This window comes from Phascolarctos cinereus, unplaced genomic scaffold, assembly GCF_003287225.1.
Source record: "Phascolarctos cinereus isolate Bilbo 61053 unplaced genomic scaffold, phaCin_HiC Scaffold_5;HRSCAF=322, whole genome shotgun sequence".
Lineage (NCBI taxonomy): Eukaryota > Metazoa > Chordata > Mammalia > Diprotodontia > Phascolarctidae > Phascolarctos > Phascolarctos cinereus.
This window is the reverse complement of record NW_027555958.1, coordinates 83598755-83619528: the sequence shown is the minus strand read 5'-3', so window position 1 is coordinate 83619528 and position 20774 is coordinate 83598755. Positions and strand designations below refer to the sequence as shown.

The window sequence follows — 20774 nt, the reverse complement described above, 5'->3', positions numbered from 1 at the left end:
TGCCTCTTGGATACTGAGAAGAATCTTTGGCAGAAAACATTTGAGAAGCACTGGTATGTAATCTCTTCTCTATATTTCTCTTACATGGTTGACAGAACTAGCCTAGAACCCAAAGGGATATAATAAAGGCTACCACTTTTAGGCAGAGAGGTCAGGTAAATATGACTTTAGTTTTTTGTTGACATCATTTGCCCTTGACTGTGTACCTAGAGATTTCAGAACTTACTGGAATTAGAACTGGATCTTAGGATGAGCAGTGCATTATTGTCTTACCACTCTATGTTTGAATTATGCAACCCTATAAATGAAACAAGGCTACTGTTTCCTGATTGTGAGGGTAATTTATTATCTCTTGTAGCACCTTCTAATCTCAGACACAACTGGGACCTCAGAAATACTGTCTCACAAAAGTCTGTGTAAGTACTGCCTGCAAGTTGACTCTTAATCAGCAATTCCCAACCTCTCATCATTTGAATTGTTTAGAATACTTCTCTGGATTCTGTGAACACCAACTGGCAAGCGGGGATCTACAGAATCATTCTCTGAAGACACAAAAGATAAAATGCCTGCCATGAACTAGAGCCCAAGATTCTGGTCTGGAAGGAAAGCTGAAGACAGAAGGGAATAGCATAACCACTAAATGATATAGGGCTGAAATTCCATGAAATATTGGCTGTGTACACGAGCTTCTAGGGCTACGGGGAGACTACCACCAAATGTGGCAGTTGTGGTTCACTGAGCCTTTCATCCTTGTTTATTTCACCAATGAATCATTAGGCTTAGCTTGACAATACACTGGGATAAGGGTAACTCTGATACATCTAACTTCACATGAGAAACACCTGCCAAGGCAAACCAAGCCTTCACAAATTTGTCAGATATCTTCTAGAAGAGAAATTCTTTAATTTTGGGAGGTGGCCTTTTTTGGGTAAGCACAAGAAAAAGGAAGAGAAATTTAGTTGCGCCGAGTTTTCTTACTACTGATAACTAATTGGTATTTACTCCAGGCACATACCAGTATAAATGCCCAGCAGGGTGTAGACTAAATCATTTGCTGGGCGCTTAGTGTTGTTTGTAGGTGTGCTGGCTGTAAAACAATCACGTGCTCCACAATGCATCAATTGGTCTTCTTGGATTTCTCCTGTAAAATAAGAATAAAAACACTTTAGAGTACTGGGTACTGTCCCACTGGTTTCAAATAATAAGTTGGAGTAAATCTCTGGAATCCAGCAATGATAGATTATGACCCTGAGTGGCCCCTTGACACCAAGACTTTGAAAATCTTCTCCCATCATTTATACTTAAAAACTAATCACCAGGTTGTCACTAGAGTTCCTCTCTGATGCCTTATCATGGTTTGGAGATGACCCTGGGTCCTCAAAGGCTATGCCAGACAACTGTAAACTCTGGCACCTCCTCCCAAGTTGGAAAAGCTTCAAATATGGGACATCTGATAAACTGAGTACCTATTATCTGAGGGCTAGCTTGGCTGCATTTGGAGAGCCTCGTCACCATAAAACTCTCTAGAATTTATCCCTCAAGCACAACTTCTGTGCTATGTCAAGACTAAGAAGACAGGGCTCCATTGTTGTGATTGAAGAATGGTTGGTAGAGATGGATGTGGACATGGCCAGCATGTAAAGAAATGGTTTGAAAATGGTACTATATAGCAAGACATCTCTGCATAATTGCCAATATCACTTCTGTTTTCTGCTTCATTTCTCCTGACTTTGGAAGTTTCTTGACACGTACCTAGTGCGTCTATTGAGTAATCTAGCACTAGAAACACAACATGGTAAAAAGCACTGGATTTGGAGTCAGAGCATCTGGATTTGAATCCTGGCTATGGTATTCTTACCTTAAACCCTCAAGAAATTGATTTAACCTCTTCAGGGCTCAGTATACTCATCTGTTTTTTTAAGGGATGAGGGAGCTTGTGAGGTCCTTTCTGGTTTTAAATCTACAATTACTTTAAAAAAATTTCAGAAATTTATTTTGCTAAGTGATTCAAGTTATAATTTTCTCCATTTGATTTTGAAAGGCATAATTTTAAATACATTTTGGAATGTTTTCTGGTCAGGTATGCATTACAATGGTTAAAGTACTAGATCTGGAATCAGGAAGAGCTAAGTTCAGATCAGGCCTTAAACACTTAATAGCTGTGTGACTTTAAGCAGGTGATTTAACCTCTGACTGCCTCAGTTTCCTCATCAATAAAAATAGGGGTAATAATAGCACCTATTTCCCAGGGTTGTTGTGATGATTAAAATGAGATAATATTTGCAAAGTACTTTAAAAGCCTTAAAGCACTGTGTGTGTGTGCGTGTGTATGTATGTATGTGTGTGTGTGTGTGTGTGTGTGTATGTTTGTATGTATTTAGTTGGGAAAATAGTATAGTAGAAGTACTTGAGAAGAAGATTTTATCTCTTTGGTAAGATTTCCCTCTGTCTACTATGGTGAAATCCTACTGCCTCTACCTTTTTTTTAACCACCCACTTAGTTCTTAATTCTTAGTTCTCAACCATTTAGAATCTAGCTTAGAATCCCACAGCTCCACTGAAACTATTCTCCCTGAAGTTAACAACAATCGTTTAACTGTTTAATATAATTGTCTTTTCCAGTCCTCATCCATCCTCGACTTCTGCAACTTTCAACAGTTGACTATCCCTTCTCTTAGCTTTCTGTCTTAGCTTGTGTAGTACTGTTCTTTCCCGCCCATCCTCTATCTGGTTGCTGTTTCTTAGTCTTCTTTGCTGGTGTCATGCACTTTCTACCCCCAAGCATGTGTGTCCCCTAACAGTCTACCCTAGACTTTCTACTCATTAATTAACCTCTCTTGCTGCTCTTAACTCCTACTAGCTGAATTGTCATCTGCATGGAAATAGCTCCCAAATAAATGTATCGAACTTTAATCTCTTTTCTGAACCCAAGTCTCTCATCATTCATTGCAGTGAATAGAGTACTAGTACTGGAGTCAGGAAGACTCATCTTCCTGAGTTCAAAACTTACTTGGTAAGCTACGCTTACTAAATGTGTGGTCCTGTCAAGTCACTTAACCCTGTTTGCCTCAGTTTTCTCATCTATAAATTGAGCTAGAGAAGGAAAAGGCAAACCACTTCTGTATCTTTGCCAAGAAAACCCCAAATAGGATTACGAGGATTTGGACTGAAAAACCACTAAACAACAAAAACTTTAATCTCTCTTCTGAACCTGTCTGTCATTATTCATTGCCTAATGGACATACTTACCTAAGCATGTCCCATCAGCATCTTGAATCCAACATTTTCAAAATTTAAAACATTATCTTTTCCCTTAAACCTTCTTTCAGACTCCCTTACTTTTTCATTGAGGGCACTATCATTCTTCCAATGAATGCATCATTGCTTTATTTTAAAACATTAGCTTTCCTGATGGTACTTATATTAATGTTACCATAGGCAAGGACAAATAATATAATAAAAAGATAAAGTAATATATTGGAGAAATGTGAAAGTGGAAAAATAATGAGAATACAAGCATGATAATTTTTACAGCTCCTAGAACCCTGTAACTCTGCTGAGGTCTCTTAAAGTGACATTCTTTTTTAGCATACAATGCATCTTCGTCCATCATCAATCATGTTTTAATTCTCACCCCCACAGATTCCTCCTTGACTTTTGCCTCACCACCCATATCCGAGCCAAATCTACTTTTGCTAAACTACAGCCATAACTTCCCTACAATCTCTCTTCATCTCTCTGTTCATTATAATCAATGATAACAACAGCTACAACTGACAGAGACTGTAAGTGACTTGTCTAAAATTGTGCAGCTAGGAAGTCTTCGAAATAGAATCTAAAGCCGAGCCTTCCTGACCCTAAGTCTACCACTCTCTCTACCATATTGTCATAAGCCTTAGTTTAGGCCTTATTCACTTCTCCCCTGAAATAATAGTCTAATGGCTTTCTAATTGGTCTCTATTTTTAGCCACTCCTTTCTTCAATCATCTTGACATAGCGGCTGAAATAATTTTCCCAAGGTACAGATCTGATGATGTTATTTCCTTGCTCAAAAGAAAAGACAAACTTCACAGCCTTGAATGTTTAGTTTTTCCATAATCTGATTTCCTCCTGCCTTACTATACATCACTCACCTTTATGGGGTCTGTGTAGCAACTAGACTAAAAGTGCTTCCCCTAACTTCCTCTTCCTGCCTTTCTATCTTTGTATAACTGTCCTGCATTCCTAGAATGCTCTCCTTGGCTTCCTCTGCACTTCTTAGAATCTTCTCTTTCCTTCAGTATTCAATGTAGGTATGACCTCCTCTGGGAAACCTTCATGGGCTAATACTTACTTCCTCTTAAAATTATTTTGTAGGTACTCTCAGGCCTATATGTTATATCTCACCCCAATAGAATATAAGCTCCATGAGAACAGATCATGTTTTATTATTTTCTTTGTATTCCAGTGCCTAGCATGGTATTTTACACATAATAGAAACTTAATAAATGTGTGTTGTAACTAGGTCTGTATCCCAAAAGAGGTAAAAAACAAAAAGAAAAAGGACCTATATGTACAAAAATATTTATAACAGCTCTTTTCTGGGGGCAAAGATTTGGAAATTGAGAGGATGCCCATCAATTGGGGAATGGCTGATCAAGTTGTAGTATGTGATTGTGATGGAATACTATTGTGCTATGGGAAATTATGAGTGGGATGATCTCAGAAAAGCCTGGAGAGACTTGCATGAACTGATGCAAAGTGAAATGTACTGTGTACAAAGTAACAGCAATATTGTAAGATGATTAGCTGTGAATGACTTAGCTGTTCTCAGCAATACAATGATCCAAGACACCTCTGAAGGACTTAGGATGAAAAACCCTATCATTCCCAGAGAAAGAACTGATGGTGTCTGAATGCAATTTGAAGCATACTTTTTTTAAACTTTATTTTTCTTGAGGATTTTTTATGTTTTCTTTTACAACATGACTATTATGGAAATGTTTTGCATGACTACACCTTTATAATCTATATTGAATTACTTGTCTTCTCAATGGAGAGTAGGGGGTGAGGAAGGAGGAAGGGAGGGAATTTGGAACTCAAAGTTTGAAAACAAACATTAAAAACTATTTTTACATGTAACTGAGGAAAAATAAAATACTAAATAAAAAATAAATGTGTGTTGAATTAAAGGAGAGAAATGGTCTTTTTTGCTGGTTCGGTATTTCTGTGTTTTTAAGTGGGACAGAATATAGACAAAAGCAGTATCTGCCCCCAAAATATTCAACTGCAGTTGGAAGGGAAGGTTTGGGAGACTGCATGCTTTTGTAGAAGGAGTTCAGAAGACTTGAGTTCTATGACCGACTGCCAGTCACTAGCTATCTGACTTTCAGCAAGTTGCCTTGCCTTTATGTGCTTCAGTGTTATGTGTTTTATGACCCATAGGATTTAGAGCTAGAAAGATTCTATGATCATCTAGTGCAACCCCCTAATGTGACAAATAAGGAAAGTGAGGCCCATGCAGTTCAAGTGATTTTTCCAAGATCATATCATTAGTAAGTATCAGAGACACGATTTGAACCCACATTTTTTAATTCCAAATCCAGGACTATGTATAGAGCTAGTGTTATTTAAGACTCCTTTACACTCTAAAATACTGTGGTGTTTAGAAACCATTTGGTGTTGGGAAAAAGGAAATAATTCAAAGCAATAAATATTTATTGGGCATGTACTGTGTGCTGAGTTCCTTAAGAATGATACAAAGATGAAAAATTACATAATCCCTGCTCTCAGGGACATTATAATCTAATAGTAAATATACAACATGTATATAAAAAAGGATGATACAAGATAAAATGAGATAAAGGCAAAACAATAATCTAAACAATGTGTTCTAGAAAAATGTATGTATTGTATGATTACATTGAGAAGATTTAATGGAGGAAAGACCTCATAGTGATAATAATAGCTAACATTTCTATAGTGCTTAAAGGTTAGCAAAGTGCCTTGAAAATGTTGTCTACTTATCACCACAACCCTAAGAAGATGGTGCTATAATTATTCCCCTTTTACAGATGAGAAAACTGAAGCAGATAAAGGTTAAATAAATTGCCCAAGGTCACTCAGCTAGTAAGCATCTGAGACTAAATTTGAACTCAGGTCTTCCTGAGATTTGTAGAGAAAATAAGACCAAGGACAAGGCCTTTCAACAGGGGCCACACACATGTGTGCACACACACAACACATACACATACACAAGCACAATTTGAGAAGAGACAAAGGAATCACAAAATCAAAGAACTTCAGAGTTGAGAAAGACTACAATTTCCATCTAATATAACCCATGGTAAAAAAACTATTTATCATACAACATACCTGAGAACTAATCACCCAGTTTTACTTGAAGATCTTCAGTGAAGGTAAGCACATTACTTCCTAGGCAGCCCAATAACATTTTGGATATCTCTAATGGTTAAGAAATTTTTCTTTACATTAAGCCTAAATTTGCCATTTGCCAACTTTTGTCCATTCCTCCCAATTCTTCCCTCTGTTGCCAATAAAAAAAACCCCCTAATCCCTCTTCTATGTGTCAACACTTCAAAAACTTGAAGAGGACAGCTAATGCTTCTCTTCCCTATGAAGGAACAATCCTAGTTCCTTCACCTGATACTCATATGACTTTAACTCAAAGTCCTTCTCCATTCTACTTGCCCACTTCTGGATACATTCTCCAGATGATAAATATCTTCCCTGAAACATGGCATCCCAAAATAAACTCAATACCCCATGTGTGGTCTGACCAGAGTAGAAAATCTATTACTTCCTTAATCCTGAATACCATGCCTTTCTCAATCAATCAATCAATCAATTAAGCCTCTACAACATACCAACCATTGGGTTGGCAACTAAAGATACAAATACCTTTAGAATGAATGAAATGATCTCAACTCTCAAGGAGCTTACACTCTAAAGAAGGAAGCAAGAATGTCTATAAGTATATAAAGAATAAAAACAATAAATACAAGGCGGTAAACAGATGACAGTTTGTGAAAGAGGGCCATAGGAGGTAGGATGTTAGGAAGGGCTTCATGTAGAAGGTTTCCTTTTAACACAAGATTCTATGACACAGAGATGATGAAGGAAAGAATCCCAGACATGGGGTATAGCCATTGCAAAGACATGGAGAAAGAACTTGGAGGGTTGCATATGAGGTACAGGAAGAAAGTCAGTTAGGCTGGATTGCAGAATGTGGAAGAGGAAAGTAATATGCATTTAGGTTGGAAGGTTGGGGCCAAGTTTTAAAGGACTTCAAAAAGCTAAACAAAGAAGTTTATATTTTCTCATAGACACATAGGGAGCTAGTGTGGATAATGGACTGGAATGATCTCTAAGATCATGTGGCTTTCTTGACCACACCACTAATTCACATTAACTTTGAAATCCACTAAAATTCACATATTTTTTCCTAACAAAATTGCTGTACAGCCACACCTCCCCATCTTGTACTTGTGAAGTTGATTATTTTTAACCTAAATGTGAGGTTTCACATATATTCTTTATCATATTTCATTTCATTTTGGCCCAATTTTCTTACAGTCCAGATTTTTCTGAATCCTGACTCTTTATCCAATGAATTAGATATCCATACCAAATTTGTGCCATCTGCACAAAGATAAAGATGCCATTTAACTCTTTTTCCAAATCATGGATAAAATGTCAAATGTCACAATATTAATTAAGTTCAGATCTCTGAGGTGCCCTCAAGACCTTTCCAATTAATAGAGACCCATTAATGACTACTCTCTGGTTCTGGGCATTCAACCATTGACCAGATTCACATATTTATACTGTCATCTATACCTCATCTATTCACTTTCCCCACAAACATATTATGACAGACTGTCAAATTTTGTGTTAAAATCTAAGCCAACATTATCTACAGTAAAGCTGTCAAACATACAGCCAGTGGGTCACAATGCAACACTCCTAAGAGTAGGAGAAACTAGATTAAAATGTAATTTAGAAATATTTTTTAAAAAAATAAATAAAAATACAATGGAATATAGATAATTGTGTTGCTAGTGCTTCATTCTCAAAGAGGACCAATGACATCAGAAGAGTGATGTTTTGACTTGTGCAAGAATTGGATTTAAGTGAGGCAGATATGTCATTTTCTAAGTCAATATGCTGCCTGTAGGAGTCCTTGTGTATGAGTTAGTGGCCCTATTTCTATTTGAGTTTGACTCCCTGATCTACAGTATTACCCTGATCACACAGTTTAGTAAACATATTGGAAATAGAACTAAGCGGAATGTGGCATGATTATGTTCTTTGTGAAACAACGCTCAATCATTGTGAATGACTTTTCTACATGTACACTAGTAATCCTTTTAATAATACATCATAGAATTTTGCCAGGAATCAAATTGAAACTCAGTAGTCTATTAGTATACATTATCTTTCTTTTGGCAAAAATGGAGACAAAATCTGTCCTTTAATCCCTCAGGCATTTCTCCCATTCTTCATTATCTTTCAAAGATCACCAGCAGTGGGTCATCTGCCATCACTTTTACCAGCACTTTTGGTACCCTAGAATGGGGTTCAGCTAGGCCAAGTAACTTGAACTCCTCAAAGGAAGGTTACTGTCTTATTCTTAACTTCCCATCAAAGTCAACCAAGAAAGATCAGTGAGAAATGTAGACGAGAACAAGGAGAGAGAGCATATTATGGCAGAAGTCATGAGATGAGAGAGGATTAAGAATTAGGGGGCGCCAAATGCTATAGAAAGGTCAAAGAGGATGAGACTCCTGGAAAAGAAGTAACTGGATCGTCCAACTTGGAGGTCATGAGAAATCTTGGAGAGAAGAGTTTCATTAGAGTGCAGATCTAGTAACCAATCTGAAGAGTGTTGAGGAATGAGAGCCGAGAGGTTTGGACTCACCTTCCACCTATGTCACTTACTCTCTCAGTAGGTATGAGCGAGTCACTAAACTCTTTGACATTCAGTCTTCTCATTCATCCAACGGGAAAAGTAACAACTGGATGACCTTTGTAGCCTTCTTATACTTTAATTTTGTCTATACATTCTACAATTCAGCCACACTGGTCTACTTACTCTTCCTCAAACATGACGCTCCACCTCCAATGTGTATATTTGCACTGGAATCCCTCAGCCTTGCACGGAATGCTCCTACTGGAAATGGCCCCAGATGAAGTGGGAGACCATGGCTTTTATAAGCTAAGGTCTTTCCCAGTCTTAGTTTGTCAGAGGCAATGTCTATTCAATAATTAAAGGCTAGGCAAGAATTGAGGCAGTGCCTTCTCTTTAGAGGTTCCCTTCCATTTACATGATCTTTTATGCATGGTTATTTGTATGTTGCCTCTCCCATTATAAGATGAGCTTCCTTGAAAGAGAGACCATGTTTTTACTCAGCTGACACATAGTAAGCACATCTTTATACTTACTGACTTACATACTTACAGACTTGCCTACTGACAAGATTTTTATATTGCAATGAGTGAGAGTAAGGAATTGAAGATGACACTGAAGTTATGAGCCTGGTTGAGGGTGACAGTGTTATTGGCAATCATAGGGAATTGATGTTGGAATTGTTGAATTGAATAATGAGGCATTTTCTGGTAGACTATGAGGGGACATGTCCATTAGATACTTTTTTCTATTGGTAAGGGCAGGGTGGTGGTAGAGATGGGGAACAAAGCAAGGTGGTTTGCTGCCTTGCTTTGAGGGGTAGTTTTATAAATGGTAAAGTATTATATAAATATGAACTATTATTAATCAAATAATTTTCTTTCATTTGAATTTTGGATTTTTAGTAAATATTTTTACTAAAGATAAGTGAGTATGAAAACCAACATGCAACACAGTTTTATATCTACATGTGCCCAAAGGCACTTACAAACAGATGAGTGTAGTAAGAGAATACATGCAAGGAGAAACTTTGATCCTGGATGACTCAATGTGTTAGTCTCTAAGGCGGTTGGCAATCTCTGGTTCCCAGTACATCTGATAAAATACACAGTTGACTTGAATTATTATCACTATATGACCCTTAAACCTAGTAGAAAACTAGGGTGATTCAGTTTGTGGGAGGTGGGGAAGGAAGTCAAGCTAATTTTGTATCATGTAGAAAGTCTGAAAGGGCAAGCGATGACTAAATAATCCTACAAAGTTGACTGCATGTTATATTGTGCTCTCTCAACATAGATTGCAAAAGGAATAAAGAAATGTCCTCAGGCTGAATCAGCAATTCTCCAATAGCTAAATGATCAAAGGATATGAACAAACATTTTTCAAAGGAAGAAATCTAAGCTATCAACAACCATATGGATACTCCCAAATCACTAACAATCAGACAAATGAGAAGCAAAGCACCTCTGAGGGTCTACCTTACAGCTACCAGATTGGCAAAAGTAACACAAATGGAGATGACAAATATTGGAGGGACTGAAGGAAAACAGAAATACTAATTAATGGTCTGCAGTGTTGAAAATTGGTCCAGGCATTCTGAAAAGCCATTGGAACCATGCCCCCAAAGTCTCTAAACTATGAATAGTCTCTGACCAGCAAGCCACCACTAGGCCTCTATGAAGACTGAAGATGAAGCACGTTACACACCTTCTGATAGAGAGGGGATGAATTCAAAATTGAGATTGAGCCATATATTTTTGGACATGGTCAGTGAGGGAATTTGCTTTGCTTGACTGAGAATTTATTACAAGAGTTTTAATTTTTGTTCTTGCTTTTTAATTGGGGGGGGAGTGGGAGAAGGAGAAAAATAAATATTTACCAATTAAAAATTAAATTATTTTTAAGACTGAATCAACATATTTCTCTGGCTCATCACCACAGAAATTGCACTGCTCTATGAACAGTATTTCAGCCAGCTCCATTTACCTGTGGTAGACTCTTGCTGAAATACCAGAGATGAAATCAAATTTCCCCAGACACCAGAAGACTGAAATATGAGAAAGAAGATGCCAAAATACTGGTTGACGACATCTTTCCCAAGTTTTCCTGTCTTTTGTGCATACATATTTCCACTAATTGTAAGGTAAGTGCATTTGGCTGACCACAGTGGGGCTCCTCCTAGACCCAAGATTATGGAGGTAGGGATCAAGGTATACCTACAAAAAGAGAACCTCAGTTAGTCAACACAAAATGACATGTTCTTCCTTTTTATGGCTTTTTGGAGAGAAATGATGGAGAAAGACATACCATTCACCATCACGCTTAAAGAAACGGGTGAGCAACATACTTTTTAGCTGAGGTATATGGGTAGAGAAGGCATTAAGTGTTAGGGACTTCTGGTACTGAAAAGTTTGGGAGATGGTTGCCAGGTATTTCTAACAATTTGAAGATGCTAGAATGATAAGAAAGTACAGGCCTCCTCAGCTGGAATGTTGTGTGATGCTGCTAGAATACAAGGAGGAAGGATACTCTTGGCCAACTGATCTTTTCTGGCATCTTCCATTGCTGACTTCTCTCCATATTTTCCCTATACCTAATGGGTAACGGGGTGTGGTTGGCTGGAGACTGAGACTTTTACTAGAAGAGAGAAGAGGAGGTATACCAGCTGGCATCGAAGTTTCCTAGAGAGAAAGTGACATAGCAGCACATGGAGGCTGTAATGGTCCACTTGCAGCCAAATTTCTTAATGAGAATTGGAGGAAGGAACATGGAAGACAGGATCAGGGATCCATAGATAACACTGAGTGTAGCCACTCCTAGTCCGTCCTGATAATTAAGGCTGCTCTGTGAAAATAAACAAATAAAAAAACAAGGTCAGTTACATGAATTCAAGAGAGGGACAAAAGAAAAAATCATTCACTTAATTCTGTTTTTTTTTCCTGAAAAACTTTGAATAATCAAACAAAAACCATCTCTCTTTTTTCTCTTTGTAGAGATAATGTATTCATTTATTTTAAATTCATTTGTAATCTGTCTTTTCCACTGCATCCACACACATCAAGTGAGCAAAACAAAACAAAACAAACAAAAACAAAACCAAACCAATTCTGAGCATAAACATAGTTCAACAAAACAAATTCCCACTTTGCTATGACCAAAAAGAAGTGTATCTCTCTCTGTATTTCAAATTCATTAGCTCTCTGGCAGAAAATGAATGGTATGACAAGCACCATCTCTCAAATTCCATGAGGTGGTATAAAAAAACACCAAAATTGTATAGCATCATTTTTTTTTTGTAGCAGTAATGAACCTGAAGCAAAGTAGATGCCCTCCTATATGACTATCTTAATTGTGGTACATGAATGTATTGGAATGTTATTACTTTCTAAATAAAATAATGAAAAAGAAGAAAACCATGAGAAGACATATAATCTCATGCAGAGTAAACTGAACAGAACCAAGAAAACAATATGCAAAGCAACTACAATGAAAATGGAAAGAAAAACAAAAATCAAAACCAAATGCTGTGAAATCACTATGACTAAGCTTAGCTTAGGCAAAGAAGAGGTACAAGGATGCACCTCCCTCTCTTCCCTGTAGAAGTGGGAGGCTACGTGTGATGTCAGACTTGGTCGAAAGAGGAGAGACATATTTGGAATTTAAAGTAATGTAAAACAAATAATAGCAATTTTAACAAATCTGTGCATTTATACTAAAGTATCTTTAAAATTCTCTGAAGGGGAAAAGAACAAAGCTTCAGTTACCAATTTAGTGAAAGGTAAGGAAAAACCTACAAAAGCTATTGAGGGAAGTAATGAATAACCTTTAATACTAATTAGTAAAATAAGTCCAACATGAACTTTTCCTTCATAAAAGGAATGAGTGGTTATTCTGGTTGTACACTAAAGAAACCATAACCTGATTATAGGATGTAGTCATAGGGTTACTGAAAAGTTTGCATGGACAAAAAAAAAATCCATCATGGTTTTCTCTCTCTCTTTTTTTGACTCAAAACTGAAGAATAAAGATTATATTTGACAAAAGATTTTGAAAATCCACCCAGAGAACAGACACCCACATAAAATTTTCCTCCACATTGATTCTAAATAAGAAATTAGACCAGGCAAAAAGCAAATAACTTGTTTCTCTCAAACTTTAAGCAAAGAAGGGGGAGCTTTCATGCTCACAAAGTGAAAAAAGAATTTCCAGATCCAGGTTTTAATTTCCAAAGCAATATCATCAATGAGCAGGATTAAAAATATATTCAGCACACGTCAAGTAGAGAAAATAGCAAGTAAATCAAAGCTAAGTAACAATCAATGATTTATTGAACATAGAGAAAAGATCACATTGTACTTCTAAATCTTGTTCCTTATAGCATTTCTACACTAATTTTCTCTTAGCTTAAAACTCCGTCTTTCTCTTGCCATAATTTCCTCTCCTCTCATGGACTTCTAAACCTGCTGTATAGCCAGGCTACTGAGCTCATTCCTCAGCTGAAACTACTCTCTCCAAAAGTAGGAGCGATCTCTTAAGGACCAGACCTACTGGTCTTTTCTCAGTCCTCATGCTTCTTGACTTCTCTAAAGCACTTGAAACTGTTGATTGCATTCTCTTTTTGTATTCTCCCCTCTTGGTTTCTTTCTCATGTTCACTGGACTTCTCAGTGTTCTTTGCTGGATCATCCACTTATTCTCATTAACTGTAGGCAAGCCCCAACGCTTTGTTCTTGCCCTTTTTCTCTTTTCTTTCTCTACTGTCTTATTTAGGACCTTATCAAATCCCATGGGTTCAATTATTGTCTCTAAGCATTTCTCCAATCTCTAAATGTCTTTGTCTCCTGAGCTCCTGCCATGTCTTTCCAACTGCCAATTGGACATGTCAAAATAATTGTCCTATAGGCATCTCAAACAAATATATCCAAATCAGAAATCATCTTTTCCAGAATGATCTCTCTTTTCATCTACATGTCTTGGAATTCTAGTCTTCCTTCAAGACAGATCAAGCATCTCTATCTGTATGAGTTGTTTCCCAGTCCCCAGTTTGCTAGTACCTCCCCTACTAAGGTTACCTCGTATCTGCTTTTTGTGTGTTGTGTACATACCTACATATATGTATATTGTTTTCCCTATTAGAATGTAAGATCCTTGAAGGCAGGGACTAGTTTACTTCTGTCTTTCTTTCTCAGCTGCCTGACCCAGTGCCTGACACATAATTGGTACAAAATACCTGTTGATTGATTGATTGAGTAAAATGATTAACTATTTCATAGAGTTATTTAATAAAGTGCTATATTTTCCATAGAAAAAAAATCAATATTCACTGACTCACGTACTAAATGCTCTGGTATTTCAGCTAGCCTTGTCTGAGAAAAAGCTCAACTATAAGGTTCATGCTACCCTAACAAATACCATCATCTCTGTCTGACAGCAACTCCCCCAGCTATTTCTTTAAACCAATCAAAATGTGAGAGCTTTCTAAATGTAGGGCATTGAGGATATAAGGAAGGAGGAATAAGACCTGGCCTTAAACCTTGAAAGTCATCCTTAATGCCTGATATGAAGTAACTCATCCCTGAGTGACATGAGGATGAAATTTGTGAAGACAATGGCAGAATTGTTCAACCACACCTTGCCAGATCAATCCCACTGTTAACTTGCTCCTAGTCAATACCATTTTGGGAAGCTGCAAAATTGATGTAACATCAGAATTTCAGGATCCACACAAAATTGACATACCAAAGGGCAAAGGGAGAATTCTCCACTATGCCCTGACCATTAGCCAAGTTCTAGTAAAGGTGCTGAATACATTCAAATAAAAAGCATTCTTTCTTCCCAATCCTATTATGAGAATTTATCACTAATTCAGCCTATACATTAAAAGGGCTGCCAAGTCTTTTAAAAAATTCATGTAAGATGACTACACACGTATACTCTGTATCAAATTGCCTGCCCTCTCAATGATAGGGGAAAAAAGGGAGGAAAAGAATTCAAAATTCAAAATTGGGGGGAAAAAGTTAAAATTATTTTCACATTTAGTTAGGGAAAATACACTAAATTTAAAAAATTAAAAATTCATGCAAGGATACCATGATTTGTACTGAATTTGCATAGATAATCTCTTTTTTTTTATCTACCTCTGGCTTCTTGAAACTCTCTTCTAGTTTAGTGTCTGACACACCACTATCTCTAAGTTTTCCTTGTGCCTTTCCAAACTTTCTTTCTTTCTTTATCCTTCTTTTTCTTATTTTAGAATATTTATTCCACCTGCCCCCTTTACCACCAACCTTCTCTATGATGCTGTCCTTGACCTTCATTTCTTCCCCCTTTATCCACAGTTCTTCTGAGATCTCAAGCACATTCATGATTTTAAGTCTACTGTATGTGGCTCATAACTGCACAAAAACAACACTTCTGCATTTCCTCTCACTATACCACTTCAGTTTATGCCCTTTCTTTAAATTAATCATGTTCAAGACTGATCTCATCATTTACCCCACCAAAGTTGACTGCACTTTTCCATCATTATCCCAATCAATCAGTTATCTGTCTCTCCTTCCTTTTGCTCTCCCTCCACATTCAGCTAGCCACTAAGTGCTGCCAATTTTTCCTTCATGTTATCTCTAATCTGAGGCAGGTAGGCAGTGTGGTGGAGAGAGCACAGGGCCTGGAGTCAGGAAAACCTGAGTTCAAATCTGGGCTCAGATACTTACTAGCTGTGTGACCCTGGGCAAGTCACCATACCCTGTTTGCCCCAGTTTCCTCATCTGTAAAATGAACTGGAGAATGAAATAGCAAACCACTCTAGCATCCTTGCCAGGAAAAAACCCAAATGGGGTCATGAAGAGTCAGTCATGACTGAAGCAAATGAGCAACAAAATCTCTCATTTCTCTCTTCTTTTTCAATACCACTGCCTCCATCCTGAATTAGGCCTTTATCCTCCTAAACCAAAGCTACTATAAAAGAATTATTTTATTTTTGTCACCAGCCTCTCCCCACTCCAATTTGCCTGGCAAACCACTGCCTGATTAATCACTGTAAACATGGAGAAGCATCTTTTAGTGCAGAGGAAAGTATATGAGACTTGGAGTCCAAAGACTTCAGTTGGAATCTCTGCTCTACTGCTTATTACCTGTGCCACCTCAACCTATCTATGTCTTTGTTTTGTCACCTATAAAATGATGGGATTAGGGGCAGCTAAGTCATGCAGTGGATAGAGTACCAGCTCTGGAGTCAGGAGGACCTGAGTTCAAATCCGGCCTCAGACAAAACACTTGACACTTACTAGCTGTGTGACCCTGGGCAAGTCACTTAACCCCATTGCCTAGTCCCCTCCCCCCAAAAAAAAAGATGGGATTAGACTAAATGATCTGCAAGGGGGGAAAGACCCACATGTACAAAAATATTTATTGCAGCTCTTTTTGTGGTCGCAAAGACCTGGAAATTGAGAAGATGCCCATCAATTGGGGAATGGCTGAACAAGTTGCGGTATATGAATGTAATGGAATACTATTGTACTCTAAGAAATGATGAGCGGGCTGACTTCAGAAACACCTGGAAATACTTGTATGGTCTGATGCTGAGTGAAATGAGCAGAGCCAGGAGAACAGTGTACACAGTGACAGCCACACTGTGGGATGACTGACTTTGATAGACTTAGCTCTTCTCAGCAATGCAGGGATCTAAGACAGCTCCAGAAGATTCATGATGGAAAATGCTGTCTACGTCCTGAGAAAGAAATATGGAGCCTGAATGCAGATGGAAGCACACTATTAGCTCTCCTTTTCCTTTATTGTTTTGTTTTATTGCTTCATTCTCGTGGTTCCTCCTATTAATTCTATTGTGTTCTTTATATCATGAGCAATGGGAAAATATGTTTAATATGAATGTATAAGTAGAGTCTATATCAGATTGCACACTGTCTTGGGGCAGGGGGAGGGGGGGAGAAAATTTAAAACTCAAAATCTCATGGAAGTGAATGTTGAAAACTAAAAATAAATAATTTTAAAAAACAAATTAAAAAATAATCTACTTTCTACTATAAAACTGAGTCTCTTTTCTGTCTGTTCCCTATTTGACAATCTTAAATGGTTTCCTACTGAGTGGATGATAAAATTCAATCTCCATAAATTACTGTTTAGTGCCTCTTGCAACCTGGCTCTAACCTATGTTCTATGTTCTTATTAAGCTATAAAATTTTGCAAATGAGATTTATTTTTTAGGCTAGTGCTGCTCTTGGCTTCCATGCATTTAGAGCAAATATTAAGTGTTTGCTGGTTAAGGTAGGTTCTAGGCTCTTTTAGGTGCTTCCTTGTAAGAAAGCTGTTTAGGTTGGCTAAACCCACTTTTGTAGAAAACGGTCTGTTCCAGATTTGGCTCTTCTATGTACTATATCTCCTATCATTAGGTATCGTTGCATGCATATATATGTATATATGTTTTATTTCTCCAACTAGGTTGTAAACTCTTTGAAGGCTTTTATATCTGTATCTTCCACAGTGTTTTATGCATAGTAGGTACTTTATAAATGTCTGTTGTTTGATCGATTGGTTAAAATCCTGGACAAGAGAGAACAATTCCACAGAATATCAGGAAGAAAGAGAAGAAGTCAATAATAACTCAGGCTGGCACAGCCGTTCAAGCCTTCTCAGAGCCATGCAAAGGAAATAAATGGAGGAAAACCAAGCAAACAATCATATTTAGACTAGTCATAGCACGAAACTATGGGCAGGAAGGAACATTTCCATAGAGTATCAGAAACAGAATAAAGAAATCAATGATAAATCATGTTGACCTGAGTGTTTTAAATGTTACCAAGCACTGACTCATAACCCATTGAAGTAAGTGCAAATAGGATTATCTCTACTTTACCAATGAGGAAATAAATTAAAGCTCAAAGTGAAGGGATTTACTCAGGGTCACACAGTCTCGAAGTCTTGATTTGAACACAAGCCTTGCTAACTCCATTTCCCAAACTCTTCTCATTCTGCCATACTGCTTCTTTTTGGGAGGAAATACGTGAGACTTAATTTATTATAGCAGCTAGGTGGCACAGTGGATAGAGCTCCAGGCCTGGTGTCAAGAAGACTTGAGTTCAAATCTGGCCTCACACACTTACTAACTGTATGGCCCTGGGCAAGTCACTTAACCCTGTTTACCTCCGTTCACTCGTCTATAAAATGAGCTGGAGAAGGAAATGGCAAACCACTCCAGTATCTTTATCAAGAAAACCCCCAAGAGTCGCAATTGGCTGCCATTGAACAACAACCAAAAATTTATTATATGAGGAGTTGGGAGTACAGCCAGAGTGGTTCAGACCTGAGACTGTTTTCCTGTTCTTGAGGATTAGCTATTGAACTTATCCCATTGTGTATTTCACTAAATTGGTATTGTTTGCCACCCACAGCTTTCCTACAAACCAAAAAAGTGTGTTTTGGTCCTTTGAGCCTTATTGCAAGTGGGTGAGGAGAGAGATTTAAATCAGTAAAAGCAAAACTTAAAATGCCAAGTCTATTTTCTATGTGAAGGAGCCCACTGATGCTGAACCAATATTAATATATGTAAGTGGAGCAAGCCTTTTCCCCTCCCCTCTATGCATATATCCAATCTGGTAGAGCTCAAAAATACAATTGTGAAACCTTCTTTCCAGATTGTGTTCCTTAAAGAGACCTGACACCCCATGCATGTAGAACCCCATCTCCTCTCTTTTGGGCTCTTCCTCTAGTCTTTTTTCTTTCCATATTCCCTTGATAATTTCAGTTAGTGTTGTAGGTTGTTCCATCAACAAGTCTTTATTGATTACAATGTGCCATGTACTATGCTGAGCCCTGGCAAAACAAATAAAGCAAAAATAGTCCTTGCCCTCAATGAGCTGACATTCCAAAGAAAGAGCCAAAATATAAATAAATAGGTACATCGAAGATACATATAAAAGATGTATATCAACCTTATAAGGGAAGGCTCTAGCAAGCTGTTCGTTTAAAACACCCACTATTTAATTAAAACTTCTAGTCCTTACAAAAACCCTTTCTGTACTTGGGACTTTTTGTTTGGAACATAACACCATTAACTTCTGTTTATTTAGTGGTGATGGGTGTCCTGACCTGAGCTATCCATGATGGCTCATCCAAGCTTTTTATTCACTGTATGCAATGCCAAGGAAGAAAGAAAGAAAGAAAGAAAGAAAGAAAGAAAGAAAGAAAGAAAGAAAGAAAGAAAGAAAGAAAGAAAGAAAGAAAGAAAGAAAGAAAGAAAGAAAGAAAGAAAGAAAGAAAAAGAAAGGAAGGAAGGAAGAAAGAAAGAAAAAGAAAGGAAGGAAGGAAGGAAGGAAGGAAGGAAGGAAGGAAGGAAGGAAGGAAGGAAGGAAGAAAAAGAGAAAAAGCTGGCTATGTTGATTAGTATAGTCTAGTGATTGTCAATCCTAAATTGAGTTTTAGAACTAGAAGGGCCCTTAGGGATCATCTTGTGAAGTCCAACCTTCTCATTTCACAGATTCAGAAAATGAAGCCAAGATAAATGAGTCAAGCAGGGATTCATTTGCAGAGCAAAGATACAAACACAAGTCTCCTGAGTCCTTAGACTTTATTGGTCTGAAGGTTTTGGTGGTTTCAGCAAATAGTTATTAGCTGCCTAATACATTTAGAGCTTTAAAGTTCCTTTGGTTGAACTACATGATTAAGGATTTTGGAGTAATTGAAGTCATGGGCTACTTAGAGGGCAACAAATAGAGAGGTGCATGGTTGGCAATGGACTCTAGCATATTCCCAAGGAAAGATTGACTACACTCCAAAAGCTTCATAAAAGATGTAATCCAAGAGCTGTAAAGCCTGAGCAGCAGTTAGACTCATTACATAACAAGAAAAAGGGATCAGAGAGGGATAGCCCTCATGCAGCTAAGTGTTACATTGGATAGAGTGCTGGGCCTATAGTCAGGAATGCCTGGGTTCAAATATGGCCTCAGATACTAACTTGCTGTGTGACCTTGATAAATCATTTACCCTCAGTTGGCTCAATTTCCTCAACTGTAAAGCGGGTATGATAATAGCACATACCTTACAGCGTTGTGGTAAGGATCAAATGAGATGATATTTGTAAAGCATATAGCACAAGGTCTGGCACTTAGAACGTGCTATGTAAATGCTAGCTATTATTATTATTATTATTATTATTATTATTATTATTATTATTATTATTAATTCCTTCCTTGATACTTATACAACGTCAAAAGAGCTCAAGGGAGGTTCCCTTCAAATGGACCTCCTGTGGAAGATTTAAATTAGACATGAATGAGAGCCCCACAGAATGAGCGATGCGCAGTGATGGGTGATACAATCTGTGTCGAAGTATATTCAAGGGTGGTTGTAGTTAAGACAGTCCTTTCCTTTGGATTCCATGTCCAACAGTCAATTTGTAAATTTTCCTCTTGGCAGCTCCCAACTCCTGAAGCCTATTGTCTCTCTTAGCTCAGTATCCAGGGGAGCTAAATTTCCAGCGTCATTGGACTTATGCCCAGGCCTGACCCATGATCAGAATGCTAGTCATTGTCCCCTACTTGGGAAAAAGCTTTGTTATTTGAATAGTGAAAAGGGAATCCAAAATCTCCCATATTCCATCAGTATGTCAGCAAATATTGCTTCCCATCAGGCACAGGCTCATGCAACATTGGATTCAGCATAAAAAAGAATATTACACATTTTAGACAAGGCTATTAAAAAGAAATATCAATACCCAGTTTTATGTTGTGAATTCTTAAATAGGACAATAACTTCAAAAACTGAAATAGAAAGGCATTTCAAGGAAATCAGAGCATTCCATTTTTTTCTATAACTCAACATTATCTGCAGTTCCCTCCCCCCCTCCCCCACCC

General features: G+C 37.6%; 1 protein-coding gene across 1 annotated transcript in view; it reads right to left on the bottom strand.

Moving 5' to 3' along the window:
- LOC110196948 (protein unc-93 homolog A-like) overlaps positions 1-20774 on the bottom strand; it is a 51712-nt gene that overhangs the window by 11178 nt on the left and 19760 nt on the right. The window contains exons 4-6 of the mRNA XM_078155041.1: positions 11571-11752; positions 10895-11124; positions 1016-1141 (exon numbers count right to left, since the gene is read on the bottom strand). Coding sequence (XP_078011167.1) covers positions 1016-1141; positions 10895-11124; positions 11571-11752 — 538 coding nt within the window. The remainder of the gene's footprint in view (positions 1-1015; positions 1142-10894; positions 11125-11570; positions 11753-20774) is intronic.